Here is a 24173-nt window from a genome sequence, read left to right as displayed (position 1 = left end):
GACACCAGCAACCTTTGCAGGTCACCAACATGGTATACAGAAGACATCAGGTAAAGGTGTGATATACTTGCTCAAAAGGACTTTTTTTTTTCCTTTTAAAATCAGGTCCTGACTTTTAAATGGCACTGAAAAAAATAATAATTCCAAATTAAAGCAAGCTCAAACTCCTGTAAAGCTGAATGGTCACAGCTATAGAGAACAACACAGGTCAAGCCAAGTTAAATTCTCACACATTATTTAACACATTTTTATTGAGAGTGCAGCACAGATACTTTCCCTGAAACAATTACTTCAAAACATTTATGAACATAAATTGTCAAAAATATGCTAACAAATATACTTAAATACATACATTAAAAAAAAATCTGGAAAACAAATATTTAGCAGCCTAAGACACATTCACAATGTAATTTCTCCACCATTTATGTTTTTTATCTCTAACACAAGAGGACACAGGTCTGAAAATCTGCATATATTAAGCTATCACAGAGCACAGAAATTATATGAAAATATCTACTAGCATTTGGCACAATGCAAATATTCTACCCCAAGAGAAAAAAAAAAACACAGTGTAATCTTTTGAGATACACAGATTGTTATTCACGCAAATTGTGATGTTACAACAGCAACTCTTGTTTTAGTTGGAAAAACCCAAAGGTGGTGAGCAGGGGACACGGTGGTTTGTGAGAAAGCATGTTTAGGTACTTAGCCATCTAATTTAGCTGGATAAGGAACAATGTAATGTTTTCCTGTTGTTAAACATTGCCATCTGTATCTCTGGCACACAAATTAAAAAAAGAAGGGTGTGACCATTAAAAGTACGTGTCCTGAGATTTCCTTCTTTAGGGGGCAAAGAGGTTAAAATGGAAAAGCTGATCCGTGTATAAATCAGGAACACATGTGGCAGTGAGAACAAACAGCAGCCAACAGGCAGCCCAGGAGGACTTCTCCAGGCAACAGGAGCGGCACAAAACGGGGAGGCCACAAATACCATCTAATGGGAAGACAGCGCAGTAACTGGTTGTAACTTTTGAATCAGTAAGTTTAATTGACTGGGTGAAGTACTCCTAACTATTTCAGTACTCAGAATTAAGCCTGAGTTTTAAAAGTTTTTGGCTGGGAAGCTCTCTGTCCAGTAGAACAAAGAAGCATTGCTGTAACATTAATACTGGCTTCTATCTGCAGAAAATCAAAGACGATCTTAAAGAAACATGTAGAACAGGATATATGTGCTTAGTATCAGAGTGAAATAACAAAACAGCGCAGATGTGCGTAGACTTCATCTTAAAGTTATGAAATGTTTGCGCCTACAGCCTACCTACGGGAAGTAGATACCAACAGCCAGCCCAGGCTGAAACAGCTTTACTTGATTTCTTTGGAGATAAGCAGATACCTTACTTAGCAAGTTACAGTTCACTTAAAGCTAAAGAATATAACATAGTACCGAATAATAATCCTTTGGATCCAATGGATCTCACATCCAGTGGTAGGCCCCCAAAATATGAAGATGTTTAAAATGAGTTTTTATGTTCACGTTAAGACTTTTTCCTTGACACATACAGAAAAGATCAAGAAAACATTACAGATCACAAAGCACTGAATTTTCAAGTGTAAAGTCATACCAAAATCTTGATAAATTGTCATTGATGTCATAGGTGAGCAGTCGGTCAGGAACGTCATTACGGGTGCCCTGTACTGCTAACACATGTGGTGCTAGGGCAAAGGGTACATCACTCAGAAGATCTGACATGAAAGGGCTGCTTTCCAAATTTTGACTCCTTCCATTTCCCATCTCTGCACTTGATACCGTCAACTGCGATCGGTGCCCGGTATTTGTCTGAAGAGAACAGAAGAACAATAATTTAGACATTACAGACCAGGCAGCTAAGGCTTTTTACTTAGAACCATCATGACCTATTAATGAATAATAATAATAATAAAAATAGTTGCAGAGTTTAGTCCAGGTAGATCTGAATTAGCAAATCCTAATGCATATCGATACAATACTTTGGATTAAGTTGATTTTAATTAAGGCTGAAAACAACATTTTATTTCTTGAATGGTTTAGTGTAATTTCTCTATCTAATGTTATTCTGCATTTAAGAAAACAAAGGCTGAGGGGACTTTTTGTCATCAAGACTAGTCTTGTTTAGGGGAAATTACTGCATATAATTTCTTTCTTAAACCGATGAAGAACCTTCTGAAACACAGAATTTTGTTCTCCCACCCCCTTTCAGAAGTCATCCTACAAATGTAGGACTCTGGTTATTAAAACAACAACAACAACAAAACCCTCCTAGCCTAGTTCTTTCAAAGTATTCCCAATATTGATTTCCAATTTGAAACAGAGTTGTTTCACTAGCCAGTGAGGCCTGTAATATGTCAATTTATGCGTTGACAAATATGTGCTTTATAGATTATTAGAAAAGCCCAGTTAACAAAACTAAAACAAACAAACAAACAAACCCTCTAAACCAAAACAAACAATGAAATAAAATGTCCTGCCATACAGAATAAATCAATATAATTTATGGAAAATGCCATCAGATAGGATGCTGGACCCAACAGTCTTACAAGCTTTGATATTGGCTTACCAAAATGACCTTATTAAGTGTCTATCTTCCACCATTTTAAAAACAAAGAAAATACTATTTACTCTGCCTCTGAAAGCAAATTTAACTTCCTTTACTATTTGTAGCAACAATGTGCTTTATAAACCAATAGTCCTCACATCATCTCAAAGAGTAAGATGATTGCCATAGAGATTTCTAATACATATAAGCACATACATAAATATTTAAATTTGACTTGTTCAAAAGTGCTTAACAAGTCACGTCAGCTAAAAACATTGTACATGAATTTCTGATTGCAGTCCTGACTTCTTCCTTTCAACCCACACATCCAGAAAAATCCAAAACTTACACTGTTATTAGGGAAAGGAAAGCACTGAAAGCTTTAAATTTGCTAATCTGATGTTCAGCTGATCATAAGAGTCAAACGGGTTTAGTTGTTATGGAAGTTGCTTTCCTCCTAAATTATGTCACTATCTGAAGGTGAGTTGTGCTTCTCCAGATCTGACCTGTGCTAGCGCTGAATGTTACAGACCGTGGTTAGTACAGAGATTCTGAGGCCATGGCTGTTTGGCAGGAGGAGGGTTTTGGGTGGTGAGGTGGCAGTAGTGGGGCCTATGTACCTTGGAGAGTACATAACCTAAGCATTTAGCCACGTACAGCGCGCTCCATCTGCTTCTTAAAGGAAGGGCTGGAGCTGACTTGAGTGCAACCCGAGAACTAGTCATTTCTTACACAATCCAAAATCTCACCTAGTAGGATGGATAAACAAACATTAAACCTATTTAAGTATCAACAGTTAAACAGACAGATAATCTTGCCCACCCAAGCCAAACGCTTTTCTTTGCTGAGCAGAAGCTCACTGCTCCATGTGCTGTAGGGACAGAAGGGGTTAGTGGTGCTCCACGCTCTGAAGTAAACCAGATTTGGAAGCTTTTGTTGTTAGTCATGATGACTGGACATCCAAAGCTTAAGCTAAGCTTCCCAAGATCCATTACCAGTATGACACAGCATATTAATGTAAAATTCCCTAAGGCTAAGAAGTTTTAATAAAAGGAATGACTGCCAGATTATCACCCAATACAGAAGAGGAGCAGAGGAGCTCCAAAGCAGGCCAGTAATGAAAGCAGCTTCCTACCGAGCTGCTGGGACTTGCTTCCCAGCATACATCCTATTTGATTCTTTTCCTCTCTTTCAGATCACTTTCTTACTGATTGGCATTAAACTTCATTCTATGTAATAGTATCAGAAAGGACAGAGTAGTCTCATCTTTGCCTATTCTTCCAGGCCACTTCAGAGCTTTCTGGAGATAAACAAGATACACGTCTGGGTTTCTCCTGTTTTCACAATATTCTGCACCCTGCCTCTGAGCCACTGTAATTCTGACATGTCTGTACTACGCAATTCCTCCAGTTCCAGTTTACAGGTCTTTCTGTCATATCCCTCAGCTTTCCTTTCTTCTCTTCTTTATTCTTATGAGTATGTAACAGCAATTCAGAAAGTGACATGCAACAGTAAAGGCAAGAGTTGATAAAGATTTCTTTTAGCTTTCCTTGCAGATTCTGGTACCTGTAGAGGGTAAGGAACATAGGAAAGCTAACAGATAAGTTAGAAAGATAGCCTGCAGAGCTGTCTTATGGCAGCTTTCCAAGCTCTGAGAAATAAATAAAATTAAAAAATAAAAATAAAAATTAGAAGAAAAAGAAAAAAGAAAAAACACACCACAACCAATAGCACCATAGTCTGTAAGTTCAGGAAAAACCCTAAAACCTCTTTTATTTGTCTCTTCTGATCAGCACAGTTATCTTCAAGTTGAAGACCTGCAGCTCTCACTTTAAAGGAGATCTTAGCTTCTGTAGTCGCTAATCAATTAGCAACACTTACAGGGAAGCCTTCCTTCTTGTCATGGCCGAATAGGCTCAGGGTGTGCATCAGAACAAATTCAACAAGATATTTCTGATATAGACATGCAGGTTTACTAAGAACACTACCAAACACACAGAACATGTATTTATGTTAATGATGTTTATCTGGAAAAACAAAACAAAACAAGAAACAGCACACTTCAAATATGTACTTAAACTTGCAGCTGCTGTATATTTCAAAGCTTCCCTGTAAAGTCTACTATGCACAAATTTCTTATATTCCCTCCTGAAAGAAAGAACTGGCGGAGCTTTTATTGAGGTGCCGGTATTTGCTTGTATGTCATCAGTCCTGTATTCTGAAGAGGAGAGCAAAGCCAGAAAGCCCAAAATGAAAAACAGGAAAAGGTTACATCTAGGAATCAATTAAACAAAATCTTCAAAGGACCTCCTGCCTCCCCCACTCCCACATTCCAGGGAAAAACGATCTCTCACTCGTTGTCCTATTCCCATAGCTCGGATGATAATCAGAAATCCCTACAATGCAATGTTTATTTTGTTTGGCAAATCATACATTTAAGAACACCTGTTTCTATCTTAATTGTCCCTCAAGCTGGATGAACTCAATTTACAATGCAAATTAGACCATCATGTGGCAAAACTAACTTCAAAGAGGGAAAAAAATGGGAGACAGCACAAAGCATCTTGGATCTTCTTTTTTCTCCCAGGAGCCTTACAGTTGTTAGAAGGGTGCCAAGTGGGCAGCCCCAGAAATGAAACCCTTTCTGCACACAGCAGATACTGTGTATTGACAGAGATAGGGCAATGACCAGCTGTCCTTATTCTCAGTCCCACTCCAAGTTTCAAAGGAAGGAAGGATGAATTACGTCAGAAATATTTTATAGTTAAACACTATTTTACCATACTCAATCTCTATATGAGGTTGTGAAGTTCTTAATCGTCTGTAGATGCTGATACTATTTAAATGAACAAAACAATATAATAAACAAAGTCTAAAAGGGATGGGAGGAACATAGTGCAGACAAGTCAGGAACAAAGGAAAAAAAGTGTCTGGTCAGTATAACAAATGCTATAATTTGACCTCTGATCCAATAGTACTTGGGTCTCAGTCCATCCATCCCCTCATGAGAAGGCCTTGGGTCCAATATCACAAGCTTACATCAGAAATGAGAAAAGAACTCAAGATTTCCTATTTCAGTTCCACACATAAACCACTACTAACTCCCAAGAAAAAAAAAAGCTTTTTTTTTTTTTTAAATCCAGATCCAAATTTCCCCACGCTTTCCCTTTTTTTTTTTTTGGTTATTTTTGTTTGTTTGTTTGTTTTTTAAATTACCTTAAAATGCTCGTGTTTACTTTCTCATTTCTAGAAAGTCACATCTTACTTTATTGGACTGACTTCCCTGCAAATTATGCAATGTGAAAAAAACATAACCTGGGGAGGATGCCTGTTCAACGCAGTGTGCAAACCCCAAGTGTGGTAGAAACACACTGGCCAAAGTCAACCTGGTCATACCTCCCTGCTCCTATGCTGGTCAGATAAGCAGGGCTTAAAAATGCAAGGGGCAGCATTAAAGTATGCTGCAAAGTTGTCTCTTTGGACACTTTGTGCCCTTCCAAAAGCAAGAACAACTGCTCCAGTGTGCAGAGATGGAGGCCTGTCACAGTGTGCAGTGATAGACAGTATAAGCCATGCCCAGCATTGAGGATGGACAGCTGGAAAAATGGTCACATTTGCAGTTTAAATCCTTGAATACTGTGGACCTCATCTTTTTACCTGGTACAGTTTCATGTCCACTTTGGCAGTGCCCATTACCTGCCAGCTATCTACATACACAGACAAAAAGTTCCTGTCCTGAAAAATTCAGGTTGCACAAAGTATTTTTACGGTTTTGCCCAGTGCAGTCATTGCAGGCAATTTTTGGTCTTCGCTATGAAGAATTGTTTCTGAACACTCTTAAAATGATATTCAGATAATGGCCTCATGTGTAAGATCTTACCAAGCTAGATATGTTTGTCTTTGTCCTAATCATAAAGGCGTCCTATACAAGGGCTGAGACATATTTCACTCACATGCTGGAGAACCCACATCAGCGAACAGAGCTTGATGGGGCCAACCTGACCAGCAGGCTGTTATGGTGTCCGTGGTACTGGAAGGAAGAACTGGACACCCTAGTAGAGAACATCCATCACCCATCAGAGCTAAATCACCAAGCTGGTTACACTGCAAACACCAGCAGAAAGCTGCGTTACGCAATCAAAACCAAGGTTATGAAATGGCTTATGTTCTCATGCATGCATTCCTCAGGCACATATAGAACTGCAAGTCCTAGAGAATTTGATATCTCACATTAGTCACACTGCTTTCTACTTAAATGTCTAACTTATTTATCCAGAACACAATCTATTCAGAGCATATTCTCTGGACATTAGCTAAACAAAGCACTGCCAAATGCTATGACACACAATCCCGCTATGAGAAATATTAATTGAATGCACTTAGAATATCACCAAACAATTTACATTTCGCCAAGCACTGGGGAGTTCAAAAAATCAGTTAAAATTACAGAAGGTATGGTACTCAGACTTAATTCAAACAAGAAAGGTGTTTTCTTCGTTCTTGGCTTGGAACCCAAATGAAGAGGGATGAAAGAAGCAGTATGGAAACATATACGGTAGCTGGCTACCGGCTACTAATTGTGACAGCAAGGGTGTTATATGTTATTTCAAAACCAACAAAGTATAAAATTATCATCTGAAGTAAATTCCTCCTCTTACACTCTTATATCTTTATTTTTTATATCCCTCAGATGCCTTTAAAAACATCTAATTCGCTGCATCTATGTGTGCTAACCGCAAAGTCTGCCAAGAGCCTCATAAGGAAGAAAAAATGCAGTTTACAATGTACTGGGAAGCTGGATTTACAGTGCTCTGAAGCAATATCAAAGATCAGTGCCAACATTATTATCATCCAAATTATTGAACAAGGTTTTCTACCAAAAAGTGATTTATCTCAAGAAATGTGTACTTTCTGTAAAAGAGGCTTTTTTTTTTTTTTTTCTGAGAAGCAGATCAATTTTCCTTAAAAAGCCAGCCTTAAGAAACAAGCAGTATGTTCAGCATCCCCACAATATCATACCTATGCCAAAGACAGAGACCTACAACACTGATGTTGATATAGAAATATTATCTTTAATTCAAGCAATTTTGTGGTATTATAGCCCATAGTGTGTTATAACGTGTCTTACAACGTAGGCAGCATTATGCAGTTATTTCTGATGTATCTAGAAATGGAAATTGTCTCAGTGGATTCATCTTCCAATTGTGTTTCAACTGATGCTTTTAAGATATTCACTGGGCCTCTTTAGAAAATTTGTAGGAATTCCAGAGTGAGCATCACCAGTGATGATAATGATCTTTGCCATTACTTTTCTTATTTGAAAAGAGGAACAGATGGAAAAAGAAGAATTACTTGCAAGGCTCGCTGAATGTTTAGCACATTGTATTCAGAAGTTTAAGCGAGGAGAAAAGGATCAGTAAGACCTTGCTGGAGGGGAGGAAAAGTGTACATGACAGCTTCTAAATATCACAAAGAAACAAACCCAAAACAACAGAAACAGAAGAAAAACAAACAAACAAACAAAAACCATACCCGATATACACCAATAAGTATATGGCCAACATCTTTACAGAATTCACCCAGACTAGTAAAATACAGAAGCCACTGAAAAGGCTCAGAAAACTTCACAAGTGTTGGGAGCTGCTATTCTTTCGAGGTTCAATTGAAAGTTTACTCAGCATCCCCTCCAGGGACTCCAGAAGAAATTTGTTTCTGCTTTGGAACAACAAAAGCAGGTGGAAGAAAAAGTGCAGGAGACCTCGTAGTAGCTGGCTGCAGTACCGTAATGGCTTCTGGTCAGTGTATTTCTTTCTGAAGAGAAATGCAGCGAATGTAATTGTAATCCTAGTCTCAGATCAGTGTTGTCATTGGTTCCAACAGGGACGACTTGCACACTGAAAGCTCCTGGCGAAGATCGAGTCCTTGGAGAGGCTTTTAGAGCAACAATGGCTGTCAATGGAAATCAGCTTTCCTGTTTGCTTTGGGCTCTCGTTTCCCAACTTTTCATGACTCATAGTCTGTAATACAGCACCGATCTGTCTTTCTTAAAGAGCTCCTGCTACCTGCACAAATGTCATGTCTTAGTACACAGCATGTTTTTTTCTCCATTTATCAATATTGCTACTCCGAATAACACAGAACCAGGTTCTAAAATAAGCTTTTAAGTATATTTTTTACTGATTTGTGACATATATTTTAGGTATTTTTCTTTTCTCTCTTCCTCTTTAAAGCACGCTTTTCAGCTTTTTCCTAGACTAGGACAGAATCAGGTTAACGTTCCTGAGATCTTAAATAAAATTCTAAAGAAATAGTAAAAAGTGCCTCTGACATTCTACAGTTTATTTTATTTTATTATTATAATAGAAAAACTCCCCACAGAGTATTCTAGCACACTGACAGCAATAGGGGAATCTGCTAAACCACACTTTCGTATTAGCAATGATATGCATTTCTACTTCTTTAGTAGAAATGCATAAGTAGACTTAAAGCAATTAGAAAAGTGTAATTGTTCAGAACTGGCTTTTTCAGTCATGCAGGAACAATTTGATATTCTAAATGCAGAATGAGCTGCCTGTATTTAATACATGCTCCTTGCCCCCTCAAACAGCTAAAACTGTTAATCACTGTAGAGGGGAAGCACTGCAAGGTTGCCATTTGAACTTGTGATACTTTGAATAGTTGCGTGGTTAAAGTGTGTTAATTATCCTAGTAAATACTAGAGATGCCTGTTAACACTTGTAAAATGCAATTCCACCCTGAAAAGTTTTAAGTAACACAAAAGACTGCATATCTGGAGTCTAAAGCATCTATGTCTTTATTATGTCCTTATATTATGTCCTTATATTATGTCCTTAGAAGAAAAACATTGTTTTTCTTAGTTAACAATTTTACAAACTCCAACTGAAATAAGATTAAGCTTCTGTTTTACTCAAATCCTTATAATAATGATTTGACACATGAAATACTTGGAGGGTGTTTGGTGATAAATTTAGCTAAGATATTGAACTTCATATAACTGAGATTGTAGAATGATATTTTTATTTCTAAATCCTACTTCTATACCTTTATTCCTAATACCATTTATTTTACTTAACTGTTTTATTCATTGTTTAAAGACAGAAGATCATAACATCTCAAATGTGGGCATCTAGAACAGGAAATTACATAATTGTGAACAGGGATGCAACATGAGGAAAAACTGTAGAACTAACAAAAAGTAAAAATAGGAAGAAGGCAGAAAATAATTCTAAATCTTCATTAAAAATAGGTCCTAATTTCCCACCATAATTAAAATAATATTTTTGCCATATGAATTTGGGCTATATAAACTTCTACAAAGAATATATCTAGGTCCCCATACAATGAAAATAACATCAAATTGTACAAGCCAAAAATGCAGAACCTCAAAGATCCAAAAATAGTAACTGATCTGAGTAAGAGGTGATACTGCTCTGAGCCTGCCACAGATTTGGAGCTTTGTCACTCAGTGTAGAAAAATACCACATTGAAAAGAATGCCTGATCTTCATGCTGATCATGATGTGAGGTTTGAAATAAAAGATGCAAAAAAGAAAAAAAAAACAAAACAAAACATATAAGCCTAGTTTCTGCATTAAGCCCTATGTAGGTGAGGTAGGACCAGTGAAGGGCCATTTTTGTTTTGTTTTGTTTTGAGTGCCCAAATTTATTTTTTCTTTAATATAATTCATTTTCTTCTTCCCCTTTCCTGGAACCAGGGATATTCCAGCACACAAATGATTTTGTCACCAATTTAAGATGTCAGAACTCACTTCTGTCTTAGAACAATACTGTATCATGGGATCCTTCTACAGCAAAATGTTTTTATACTAAAAATATTTTTTTAACAATTACATTTGTATTGGAATAAAAACTTTATTCCCCTCCTTATCTTCCCTTCAATTGCAACCAATTCCAGCACTTCTGAATATTAATATGTAAGATGCATACCAGCCCTCATGCACCCTCAGCAGCAGGGTTCCCTTTCCTGCTGCATTCCTGCACCCCTCTGCAGGCCCTAGAGCACAGGGCACAGTCTTAATACATGAATTTTGGACAACTTTCCCCTTTACAACATGAATACCATGATAAGAATTATCTTAGAAGAGACAGAGAGATGTGGGTTTAGTAAGGAACAATTTATCTAGTTCCTCTGTTCCTTTGAAGCGCTGTGCAAGCTATTCATAGCAAAGACCTCATACAGTATAATAAGCAACATGAACAATATTCAACACGTTGTGCTCGTGCCAGTGCCAGGAAACGTTGCTAACTAGGCCAGATTGTTATATTTTTTGCTGTAGCACATATGCCTAAAGATTAAAAAGTTCATGAAGATCACTACAGTGAGCAAACTACCAGCCAGAAGAACTGCAACTGAAAAAACGGGCAACTCCAGCCATCCAGCAGTGCATTCCTCAGCCAGAAGGCAGAGGTGAAGGACAAGGCAATATACTGCAAAATGAACAGAGAAGTCTGATAACTGCTGATAATGGATTTCTTCAGCAACTTCAGGGTCATCCCAAAGCACAAAATACTCACATTTATTTTGCTGCTACCTTAATTTCTGCTGGAATACAAATCTTTGATATGCACTGCTAAAATTCAGTTATCTATTGAAGCAACTTTGAGCCATGAATGAATTCTTTGTATGTGGAGCAGTATTTTTTGAGCAACTGGAATGCCAATGTTACTTATCCCCCCAAAAATACTCTTCTAATTGGGCTGAAATCAGGAGCAAAGTTTATATTTTATCTTTTTGACAGAGCCAGAGAACATACTAAGAAATGAATTTCCCATAAAATATTAATTGTATATTTAAATAAACACTATTTAAATTACCTATTTTAATTTATCAGCTACATTTAGTCACTGTAGTTATCTCTAGGTCACTTGTAGCGACAAGATTTGAGTTTCTCTATACTGCTCCAGGCAAAAAAAATAAATAAAACCTTAAGACCTTTTGGGCATGTGACATCCTGAATGGGAGGAGCTCAGACAAACTGAGTCCCTGCTTCCATATCTTGTTCCCAACCCCTGCTACCGTAGAAGCTCCAAAACAGTAATCTACTGTGACAGAAGAAAGATGACAGTTTCTCTGAGATGGTAGATGGGTGTGGAGCAAAACCTCTAAAAAAGAGGGTAACACTTCATTCTCATTGTTCTACTCCTAAATGTATGAAAATCCAAGGACTCGAATGGGAGAGAAAGCTGTCTACTTCAGAAAAGAACCTAGAAAAGTCAAATGAAAATAAGAGACTAGTAGGAAAATAGTTGGCCAACACGGTTTCACAAAAGAAATCTGTAATTTTTTCAGCAAATAGGACCAACTGGGAAAAGTTGCCTAAATGTGAAGTTAAAATGATGATATTATTTGACAAGAAAAGTAAATCTCTCCTTGAGTTGTCACAGTAGTAAAGACATCCAGAAAATGTCTCCCTAGAATGTAAGCATCAGTGAGAGGAAAAAGACAGATGGGTCACTTCCATCTACAGCAAGAGCAAAATTTTCTTGGATTTGGTCTTTTGGCCTTCTGAAAGTGCTAATTGGTTACAGCTATTATAGGAAAGAAAATTACTAGTCTGAACCCAGGTGAAGCTTTGCTCCAGTGATAACTGCAACCAATGTTTTTGCAGTTCTTCATGAAGTTTTAGTTGGCAACTGAATCCCCAGATCTTTCCAGCAATCTCTCTCCTCAGTCTTGAAGAATATAAATGGATCCTCGGGCAGATGTATGCATAAAAATCACTGCACTAAGTGCTTTGTTCTGAGTTATTTTTTTTTTTTTTAATCCTGTTGCATATATATAAACCCAAGCTTGTGGCAAGAGTAGCACTACATTCTCTCTCAAAATTAAAAATGTTCTAAGTCTGAAGTGGTGAATTAGGCAAGTTGCCTAATGCAACTTTCTACCTGCTCTCCCCACAGAGATTCAAGTGAGAAATAAGAGAAAGGAAGGCTAGATATTTGACTCCAAGTTCCTCCATACACATCGTGTAGCTGGAGCACTCATCAAGAGCACCGTCAGCAAAGACCTTACCAGGAGCTGGAGTCTGTCAGGCTTGGATCTACGAACACTAATTACAAAGACTAAGTTGTCCTCAGCACTTACTGCTTAGGCTTTTGAGACACAGGAATAAGAGTAAGATGACTCTCAAAGCAGAAAAGCACTAAATAAATAAATAAATAAATAAAAAATAAACAAATGTTGGCCACCTCTTTCAATTATGTAGGCCTCCTGCAGGCTCCTGGTTTTCTGTGGAAGGAAGACAATTGAACCACAATGAAAAGGAAGAAATGTAATTTTTTAATGTTTAAAATAGACTTGTTTTTCTAGAAAGTAGATCTCCTATTTGCATCGCAACACTAGAAAAGTATTCTTAAAATTTGTAACACTGTGGAAACAAACAAACAAAAATGTGCAAACAAATTTTATCTTGTTGTATTTTTAAAAAATACTTCAGAACAAAATTTGACTGTGTGCTACCCAGTGCAGGGTCCTTTAAAAATCTGATGCAGATGAGAAGTGGTGAGGTTTTGGGGGATTTTTTTTAAGATTGAAATTAAAGCAGTAGCACATTACGAAGAAATAATCAATAAAATTATCAAACCACACTGATGGAAAGTACAGAAAAACATATTCCTGTCTTACCAACCTTGCATTTTGGACTGAAATGAGGCATTTTTGTGTGTTTTTTTCCTTTCCATTAAAATGGACTGGGTACTGCTGTTTTTTTTTTGTTTGGTTGGTTGGTTGGTTTGTTTTGTGACAGTGAGACTAACCTAAGAACACTATTACTTTCCTTACGTGGTGTTTAGAGTAATTATTAATAAGCTGCCCTATACCACAGTCTTTTAGCCACCATTTTACACTAATGCATCATGTTGTAAATATCACTGTACCATCAGGCTATATTAGCATGCTGTCTCATCAAATGATGTATGATCTACATTGTATTTTAGATCAATTTTAATATTTTGAAAGCCCAGAAGGGTTACTCCCAGAGGCAGGATGACTGACCGATCAATGTGTTGACAGCAGCAAAGTGAACCGGCGTTACTGGCTTTTAGTCCAACCGCATGTGTTTGGGCAAGAGATACAGGATAATCAGTAGTTTTATCTGGGGATTAACTTAGTCAGAAGATTCCAAAATTAGACAAAGGCTAAAAAATGTGAGTGGGAACATCTGGGCACCTAATTTGAGCATCTCCTACTACAAATAACCAGCAAGTGTAACCGAATAAGCACGCAATTTCATAAAGCATATAGCAAGTCTCTGCACAAACTAAATAGCGAGATATGCGAATTGTGCTTCTGGATACATGTGCCTTGGTCATTAGTTGGAGTACACGTGCCTCTGCTAAAGCCTAGGTCTCCAAATGAAGAGGCTGCCAATCAGGCTGATTTTACTATTTTATAACTTCTCCATGTGGGCATATACTTCGCTATCTGTAGGCAGTAGACAAGGTAAGTAAACAATGATGCTTGTGGGCCACTTTTTCCCTACAGGAGGTGGCTTTGTCTGGTGCTGTGCAAGCCTCCCCAGTGGTACAGACTGATCACAGCAGTGGCTCCGCGCTCCCCAAGCATGGTGGTGGGAGGCAGGGATATCCAAAATGCCCGTGTTGGTGCTTGGCTTCTGCTTACAAGTATTTGCTAACCAGGCAGGACATTCAAGTCTCTTAAAAGAAGGTTAAGCATCCTCAGTTCTTGTCATAATGAAATCTCAACAGATGTTAAACAAAGGGATGATGTTACAAGTAGCAGTTAACTTGCAAACTGCTGTAGGAAAACACATTGTAAGAAAGCTGCATTACATTTTTGAAAATGAACTGGTTTTGATGAATTCAGATAGGAAGCTGGTGGCAACCACGTTAATTCACATCTCTCCATTCCCACTCCAGTTCCCTATATCTAAAAATACAACACTTCCCTTAAAAAAAAAGACCATTGACATAGCCTTCTTGATGTTACTATGATTGCTAAGTATCTGATGTAACCCCAACTGTATATCACATTACACAGATAATGAATCTAACTATTCACTTCAGAATTGAAAAAAAATTCTGAAGGTGGTACTCTTATAAGACAAGGTGGTATTCTTATAAGACAAGCCCAGGTTTCACTGGTTGACTCTAGGTCAATAGATTGCTTGAATCTGAGTTCACACAGTATTTTTTGTGAGGCCACAGTAACTTATCCTTTGTGATGTGTATAAGCAGTCTTTCTCATGGACAATCACATTGCTTAAATTTTACACGTGCATGTATGTATACATAATATATGTACACACCCACACACCCCCAAGGTGCCCAACTATGGAGTGCAAGAAGTCCACTGGTCAGCAAGTTCTGGAGATCTTCCTTGGTCTTCCTAAGTCTTTGGTCTTCCTAAGACTCTTAGGTATTTTGAGCAATTATCAAACAGGTAGCAATATGAACATTACAATAAGCTCTATGAAGTAAATATCTATTACAATGTCATTGCTGACTTTTAGCTGACAGGGCTATTTACCTTCTTTCTCAGTAAGGTCACAACCATGTACCGCAACCTTCTTATTACATGGCAGCTCTGCTCTGTAGGCACTCTCAGTCTGTGCCTAGGGCTGTGTGGTAAATGCAGGTCCCCCAAAAACCTGTCGGCTACATACCTACTATACATGCAAAGGATGCAGAGAGCTAAGAAAGAAGGTGTCCACTGCAAGCACCAATACTGAAAACTTCACCTCCTTTAAAATTAACGTAAAAACTTCACTTCCTACAGTTTATACATAACATTTGAATAAAACATAAGACCTTCTTCTGAAGGTACCAGCATTCAGAGAAAAGTGTGTGCTTGATGACCTGATGCAGACAGCCTTATTCCCTTCTAAGAGTGGATAATTTCATTAAGTGATTACTGCTTACATACCCAATTAAGAAGAGAGAGAATATGGAGCAACTTGCTTTAAGGGCTTTATAGGTGAAGAAGTACTTGTAGTTAATATGACATATGACAAGCAATTAATCTAACCAGGCCACAACTAGAATCCTATTTTAAGAGGGCTTTTTTTTTTTTTTTTTTTAAAAAAAAAAAAAAAAAAAAAAAGAAACAAAACAAAACCCCCTAATCTGCTAATCTTAGCTGTTACATTTTCTATAAACATTAAAATTTGTCAAAATGAAGCAAACTAATTACAAATGTTGGCCAATAATTTTGAAATATCAGCCACCTACTCTAAAGCAAAAGTAGGGAATTTGAAATGATGCAGCAAATCTAACCCAGAACATCCTTCCTGAATTTTTAAATCTGGAATCTTCTGAACCATAACCTAAAAGTTGGCATCTCTTTCTCTGGTAACTTGTAAAAATATTAATGCCAGCCAAGCTTTAGTAAACACTAGATGATAACAGGTCTGGAAGAACTGATTAATTAATACACATATACATACATATATATATATTTAAAAAGAAAACAAGGCAGCATTAGTGTTATTCATGTGCTGGAATTTTATCAGATGATTGCCAGGTGATCTGCCCAAAAGGAGATCTTAAACGTCTATCAGCTTCAGCAGTACTTACTAATTTCTGTAGAAGACTAAAAGTAACAATAAAGTCTTTTTTTTTTCCCTTCATTTTTATACTGTGCACTTACAACTTGCACAATGTTTTCCTTGGTATTTTATATCTTATGATACTTCTGTTTTCCCAACTGAAAAGTATGGCCCCAAAACAAACACAAAAGAAGTTGTTATTTACATCTATTCAAAATTCTTAAACAGCAGAGCTTTAAAAAAGATCAATTTAATGAAGATATTCTCTTCACATTCTGGTATATTTTTTTTTTCTAATTTATTTGAATACTCAGCCAAAATAGTGCACAGTAGTGTCTATATGGAGAAAGCCATAGACAATTTTAAATTTAGGTCAGGAAACATGTCCTTTCTGTCTGCTACTTCTCAGTTTATAGTATCAAATTATGCAAAGAAAGGTCACAAGAACTATAACACAACAACTGCAATTCATAACAAAAGCTATGTCCTACAATGATAAGTATAACAGCAAGGTATATAATTAAGAGTGGCTATAACAGCAACATATAAATTAGATAATTATGGATTAAGCAGTCCCTTGGAGGATTCTCTCTTGCCCTAGAAAACGTATAACAAGCTCCTTAGATAGAAGGCAATAGCAATTAAGTATTTGAGGGAGAAATAGGACTATAAAGAAAACCAAAAACCAATACACAGTGAGAGGAAAATCTTAATTTACAATCTAAACATGGCTCTCATTTTTGGTAGTTTATTTTAATGCACTTACTGGGACAGTTTCCACCCATTAAATCTGCTGACATCTGTTGGCTAAAGAGCGCATGTCAGATTATCAAGAAGTGCAATATCAAATAAACACGAGCTGCTTCTTAAGGTGACAGTATGGAGATGCAAAACACTGCAGCTATTATCAGATTTTTTTTTCTTTCTTGCATCAATTTAATAATCCCAGGTGCCCTGGACACCAGACATACAATAATCTTCATAAATCCTAATTCACAGCCGTACCATCTGTCAAAAATATTTTTTATGTCTCCTAATAGATATGCTACATAATTGCTTTCACAGTAGGACAAAAAAATATGGTTGCGCTAATTTGGTTTACCAATGGAATAGCTCATTATCAAAAATAACCCCACCACATTACTGGAGTTTCCAGCACTCTTCATATATCAAAACAAACCTTTCCATTTGGTTACTATCTATAAGCTTAAATTCCCAATGAAAGCAGATAAAGATTGAATTATCTGGAAATTGTACTATAATAATGGAAAACCCACAAGCATGAAAAAAATAAGACCATAATATCTGTTTCTATTACAATGGTGTTGCACTGTTAAAATTAGCTTTGCATTTCATAGTCACAAAGAGACTAATTTCTCGGTCCTGCAGAGTGCTAAGCATTTTGGCCCCCATCCAGAAAAGCACTTAAATGCACGTCTAACTTTTAGTTCATGAGCCTGAAGCAACTTCAGTGGGATTGTACATGCTTGATTAGGCCCAGAGCACTCATTAGCCTGCAGGATGACCCGTCTCCCTAGGACAAACCTGGCATCAGGAGATGACCCTCCCAAGCCTCTGTCTACTCGCTGGCGATGGAGAGGATGCTCCACATGGGACTGTTCAAAGCAGGAGCTTCTGTTCCCACCCCTTGCAGCAAAAGGATAAACTTTGAGACTAAACTGAAAACACCTTTCCTCCTACAAGTTTCTAAATATCTGCAGTTCCTCTGACAGCACTACATGCAATGCGAAAACCTCGTAAAACAATGCAGAGTGCTGGGAGTGCAATTCTTAAGGGAGGTTCTGTTAAATGTTGCTAGCTGCAGCAAGATGGTCTTGTTCCAATCTTTTATTTCTGCGGTAGTTTACATAAAGTAAGCAATATTATACAGAAATATGTATTGGAGAATTCAATAATTGTGCAGAAAACAACTCCAGTAGTACCTAAGTAAGTGGGAAATTCCAAAGACAATGACAGTTACAAACAATACTCCAGAAAACATTTTGTTCAAAAATCAACCTCAGCTTCATTTCCCTTTTGACTAAGGAAGTGACCCACGAACAAAGCATTACTTTATCCTTCTTTAAATCACATTTCAAAAAGCACTTGTTCATGTTCCACAAAGTTGACATCTATTAAAATGTCACATAGATAATATTTAAAAACAAAACCAAGTTTCCAGAAACTGAAAGATTCAGTTGAAGAACTAAACACTTTTCTGTTCAACTATGCACGACAAATATCTGGTACTACTTTGCAGTCGAACAAATATCTTTTAACATACTGCACTGTGTTTATGAAGGATTTTTGTTCTAATGCTAACAATATTATTACTTCAATTAATGTTCTATGTCTCAATGACATATTGAGTAGGTAATACAATGCTTTTCCAGTTTTGCTAAATTGTTAGATTTCTGCCACAAATTTATAAAAGCATACACATTACTGCAAATGGAAATATTGTTTTCCTAATATCCCAAATTATCCATTTCATTTGATGATCCTCAGTTACTACATTTAATTTGAGAAACTGAGAGCTCCTTTGAGTAAATGTGAAGTCCAAACACCCAAATCCAGAGACTGGAATTAAAATGTATCTTAGTTGATGTTGTCAATTTGTACAAACATTTTTGCAACATACAAATCTGATTTTTTATTTTGAAAATTGCTTCTTTTCTCTAACTCATAAAAACTTTAATCTGTAATATTCTACAAGTTCCTGTTTTCTGAAGCTCCACAGAACTGAACAAACCATGGATGCTATAATGACCATCAGTTCACCATACCTAGCAAGAACACCACATTAAGGGAAACCACGTTTGTGCAGTAACAACAATACCAATGCATTTTAGTGCCTCAAAATTGCAGGACTTCAGTGGCAAAACACCTTGCTCAGATGTGTATAGATACAGAAATCAGACTAAAGTTTTGATGAATGAAAGATTTCTGTGTCAGGCCCAGTTTTTAATTTACAAAGAAAAAATGGAGCTCTAGAACACACCCACACACACATTGAGCATTCTTAGATGAGCAACATCAACGCACACACCTCTGATATACCAAGGAACTTACCAATATATATTGCAATGTCATTGAGAAGAGAGACAGAGACAGAGACACTGTTAGTTTCAATGTTAGATATGAGAGAGAGAGAAAGAATGGGTTAAGCAAAAAAAAAAAAAAAAAAAAAAAGGCACCACAAAAGCATAAAAATACAAACAAAATGTTTTATAGTTATCTTGCACATATCTAGGACTACACAGCAATGGAAAACAGGTTCATACTCATTGCAAAAACATTTTCAGAGGAGGTGGAGAAGAAAAATACGTGTACACCATATGCAAAAATCTTCTGGAAAGCCCTTTTTGGCATACACAGATTAAATATTAAATAAACCAGATGAAGAAAAAGAAGTCCAGATTTACAGCCACACAGTACTGAAACAAAACAAATACACAATAAAGACAGTCTATTATACTCACACATTTGCAACACGTAACATATAACAGTAACTGGGGAAATAAATAACTTATGTAAACGTTTGACAATTTCCATCACTGCTCACTACACTAATACTTGTATGCAATTCATTAACACTCCAGCTACATTTCCATGTTTTCAAATCTTAAATATAAAAATAAGATTAACAGCAATAGCACACAGCCCAGCCTTCCCTTCTTACTGTTTCTTTTTCAAATCAGTATCGGTGGCCTTGACAGTATTGTCATCTAATTACTAGTAATGCTTCTTTTTTGAGTAGGCACTTAGTCTGCAGAGGATGTGAATGTATTGAGACCTTCTCCTTCTCATTCATACTTCTCAAATGATCTGCTATCAAAGTTTCAGCATGCATGAGTAAAGACCTAATCTCCTACCTGTGAAGGTTGGCTGTAGGTCGGTCTGGTCTCTGGAAATGAAGTTTTGTCCTTTGACTCTCTGTTTTGATCATCAGCTGTCTCACCTAGCAAAGAAAGAAAATACCTATTAAATCACTAAAATCCTTCATGCGTTATAGGGAGTAAGAAAAGACCTTGAGTTTCCCTAAAACCAAATAGTACAATTCACTGGGAAAGGGAGAACTCTGTTTATATTTATATTTTACAGTTTTGAACATGAGAAAACAAACACTGAGTAGTGGTCTGTGAAAACCAGGAGTAAATCTGTCTCAATTTGTTAAAGTGAAAAATACAGAGAAACAAATAAAAAGAAAGAAAAAATAATAATAAAAAAAGGGGTCCCCTATTTTTGAACACTTAGGACTGGCCATTAAATTCTAATAATGGCAAAGCGTCAAGCAAAGGAGATGCAGCAGTGCAAAGGCCATACCTGGTACAAGCATCATTCATGTCTCTCCAAGTCAAGCTAGGAGGACATGTGCATGGTTATTCTATCCTCATTTACAACCTAGTTTCTGTACAGGAGATATCTGTGCACAAGTTTCAAAAAAGAGATGCAGCATAAGAAAAGAAATTCCCTGGTTTTGGCCATAAAGGGAAAATGACTACTGGGCAGGCTGGACATTAACCTCATCCCATTGCATGGACGTGGCTACCTCTTTCTAGGATTTTGCAGCTGAGACATGATCTCCCAAAAGCTGCAGCTGGTACCAATCTAAGATGGGTAGATCACAGCAATAAACTAGAGGCAGAGTATTTAAGTTTATTTTAGAGAGAAGTTACATCAGTAATTTTAGTAAAAATGTAAAGGCAGTAAAACAAAAAAGCAGTGTTTCTCAGATATGGTAAAAAAAAAATCTAACTTATTTCTCTAATTGTCTTTGACTGTGGGATGTTGTACAGAAAACTGTAAAAATCTTGTGGATTATCTCTTTATGCTGTTGGTGCAACTCAGCAAATAGTTGGTAAGAAGAGACAACTTAGAAAGATGAAAAAAGATTCAGTTGTGTCATTCTGGTTTTATTTTTATTTGAACTGATGGTGCTTTCTGTAATGGATTATTTTGGAAGCCTGTCTTCTTAAAAAGTCCTGCCGCCACAGTTCTAAATGAAGGGGTTTGAGTTACTGTAGCTTAACTCCTTTGCTAAGCCTGTGTTTTTGGCTTTCCTGTGCCCTTTTCTCCAGAGGTTTGTTTAGAAGTGGTGCACCTGGCAGAGGCTGCAGTGAACAGCAGCCAGCTTCTGCCCATTCCCAGTCAGCCTGGAAGCTGCGTGTACTTGCACCAAGCTGTCACCCACCCCCAAGGACCCACAGTCAGACCCCTGGGTACACTGCAATATTTGGAAAAGTACCTTATGAAATCTAGCAGTAGTGTTTAGTCATCAGGTTTGTTTTAATACTCTAGGATAATTCCTAACAGTGTCAAGAGTGTCAGGAGCATCATCAGTAAATACATGTTGTAGGTCATTAATGCCTACACACTTCATTAGTGTCTACACCTTTTAGAACCTTCCTGGAGTTGAAAAATGCTTCTCAGTTAGCCTGTAGTTCTCTCCATAAAATACTCCAAAGTACTTGCATTCATAGCATCTCTTTAAAAAAAAAAAAAAAAAAAAAGATAAATGCGTGAGGGAAGGGGAGAAGTGCAAAAAAAGTGGGAAGAGAACACAGGAGAAGGGGAGTCAGAGCATCTTCAATACCTCCTCATGACACTGTGAAAAATGAAATTTGTAAGCACCTATAAGATTATGATATAAGTAATTGCCATTAAAATAAATCATGTCAACCAATTAGTTTACATATGTACTGAAGTAGAAGTCTGCAAAGAAAAATTATTAGAGGTCTTGTAAATGCCATCTGCAATGAAATATTGCAAAAACTTGGAGAGGCGTGAAAATAGTTGGCAGATGTATGAAGAGGAGAATAAAACATATTTTTGGTACATTTGCTGTGGATGAGAGTGCAAACAAGTTGAAATCATAGCAAATTGAGGCTAGATCAGCTTCTCCAGAAGTGAGGCTGGTTGAGCGCTTGGATCAACTGCTTCAGGAAGTAGTGGAATGTCCCCCTCTAAAGGGCTGCAGAGAGAGGCTGAAGAAACATCTGTTATGAATGGCTTCAGCCCTGCCAAGACAAGGAGGATGAATGACCTTTTGTATTCCCTCCCAGTCCTGTGCGCTATGAAAGATGCGGGAGGAAAAACACAGGATACCCCTCCCTGAGATCATGATTCGTCAAGGGAACAGGCAGATACTGGCTGCACAGAGACTTGTGAAGATGCAAGCAGACTGCAGCTAGCTGGACAAAGGCTAAACAAGTGTGTAAGGGCTGGGTAGCCAGTCTGCAGCAAAGGGACAGGTAACAGAAATCAGTGAGAGGACTCTTATTGGGTAAAGCTGGGAGTATGCAGAAACATACTGAAAGACTTACACTGGAGATCTAAGAAACACATGAACCAACTTCTTCCTCCTCATCCTTACATACTATTCCTGAAAAAGCACTTGAAAGTTTTTATATTCGAAGAAACAAAAGACCTAACTGATATGTGTTAGTGCTATCCAGAATATCCTTTTTTTTTTTTTTTTTTTTCTCCTATGATTGGTTTTCCTCAAGATGAAAAGAAATAATTGCTTGAAATCTGGACCAAAAGGTCAAAAATGTAAAAACCTTCACAGGAAACGAGGAATAAGAACAGCTCATTGGGAGAGAAATTAAACATTTTTTTGACTTAGAACTTTGACATCCAACTCCCACAGGTGGGAAGTTCATGGTATCTGGTGTTTCACAACCTGAATTGACTTTGTAAACTGAACTTTAATGCAGATCTCCTTGTTAAAAAAAAAATGCAAATGAGAAAACCTCAACATGTTCCCAGATTTTCAGGTATATGCAAAGATAACCCATGAATCTTCACATAAATTGGTATTATTTGACTTAATGGAATTAAAGCAGTTATAGGCAGCTGCACACTAAGCTACCTAAGACATCCGCTTGGAGAGTATAGTTTTCTAGAGGAAAAAAAAAATATTTTTGGTGTACTTCTTTGAAAGCTTCCTTTCTCAAATATCCAAATAGATTAATCAACATTATTATCACCCTATTTCTGCTAGCCCAAGTGATAAATTGACTTTCACATACCTCCCCAATCCCAGCCTCTCCCAGCTCCAACAGTTCCCAACCTATTATGCTTGCCATAACTGATGCATCTTGTCTCACCACACCCAAATTTTTTGTTCAGCTTGCCTTGGTTTCCTATTGACCTCAGTTCTAATCTCTTCCTTCAGTGCAATTCAAGGTTTCTCTTCCCTCTTCAGTCTCTGCCTCTTAAATGTTTTCCCTTCCGATCTGGTTTTACTCTTCTCTGCTGCAGCCCTACGACCTTCTTTTCTTGTCTGTTGAGATGTTAGGAAGGCGGATAAAGGTAAATGCTGATCAGACAGACAGCCTTGGGAGCAGGAACTCAGATGGGTTCCTGTGAACACCTTACACCCCCAGGTTTGCAGTTTTTTAATGGAAAGAGAAAAAAAAAAAAAAAAAAGTACACAATCCTGACATAAATAGGTATGTAATTACAATTTTGCCAAACTAAGCAACTGAAATCTGGCTCTGAAAAAATCAAGAGCACATAACATTAGTCGACAGGGCTATCAGCTCGCCTCCCTCCCCCCGGTCCAGTCTTTCATCAGAACTGAATAGCAAATCTGTTCACAGGGCCAGAGGGACCATTGTAATCATCCTGCCTAACCTCCTGTATAAATATAGGCTATAAGATTTCTTGAATTAATTTGTTTGAACTAGAGCAAGTTTAAAGCTGTATTTTAATTAAGAGATAACAGGCAAAATGATTCATTTTACAAGACAATTAGATTCCTGGCTCATATATCCCTTGGTTTAAAAGCATTATGCAAAGTTTTAGTCATAAAACTCCTATTAAAAAATGAAGTCATGTACCTAAAATGTCATACACTACTCAGAGAACATACGAATTAGAAACGAAGGGATGCTGTGTGCAGTGTAATGTGGTTCAAACACCAGTCGCATAATCCAGATATGCAGGACATCACTGGGGGAATTTATCAGGAAAAAAAGTCACGCTCATTCCTGTAAAAAATTCCTTTACTTATCAATGAAAATATATTTTCATGTTTGAAAGGAGAG

The 24173-nt window shown here is 37.2% G+C and overlaps 1 protein-coding gene across 1 annotated transcript in view; it reads right to left on the bottom strand.

The window, feature by feature from the left end:
- Positions 1-218: 218 nt before the first annotated feature.
- Positions 219-24173, bottom strand: part of UMAD1 (UBAP1-MVB12-associated (UMA) domain containing 1) — an 80046-nt gene continuing 56091 nt past the window's right edge. The window contains exons 3-4 of the mRNA XM_084508011.1: positions 19995-20080; positions 219-1837 (exon numbers count right to left, since the gene is read on the bottom strand). Of these exons, the coding sequence (XP_084364137.1) occupies positions 1580-1837; positions 19995-20080 (344 nt within the window). The 3' untranslated portion in view covers positions 219-1579. The remainder of the gene's footprint in view (positions 1838-19994; positions 20081-24173) is intronic.

This window comes from Aythya ferina, assembly GCF_964211825.1.
Source record: "Aythya ferina genome assembly, chromosome: 2".
Classification (NCBI taxonomy): domain Eukaryota; kingdom Metazoa; phylum Chordata; class Aves; order Anseriformes; family Anatidae; genus Aythya; species Aythya ferina.
This window is presented reverse-complemented; position numbering and strand designations above follow the sequence as displayed.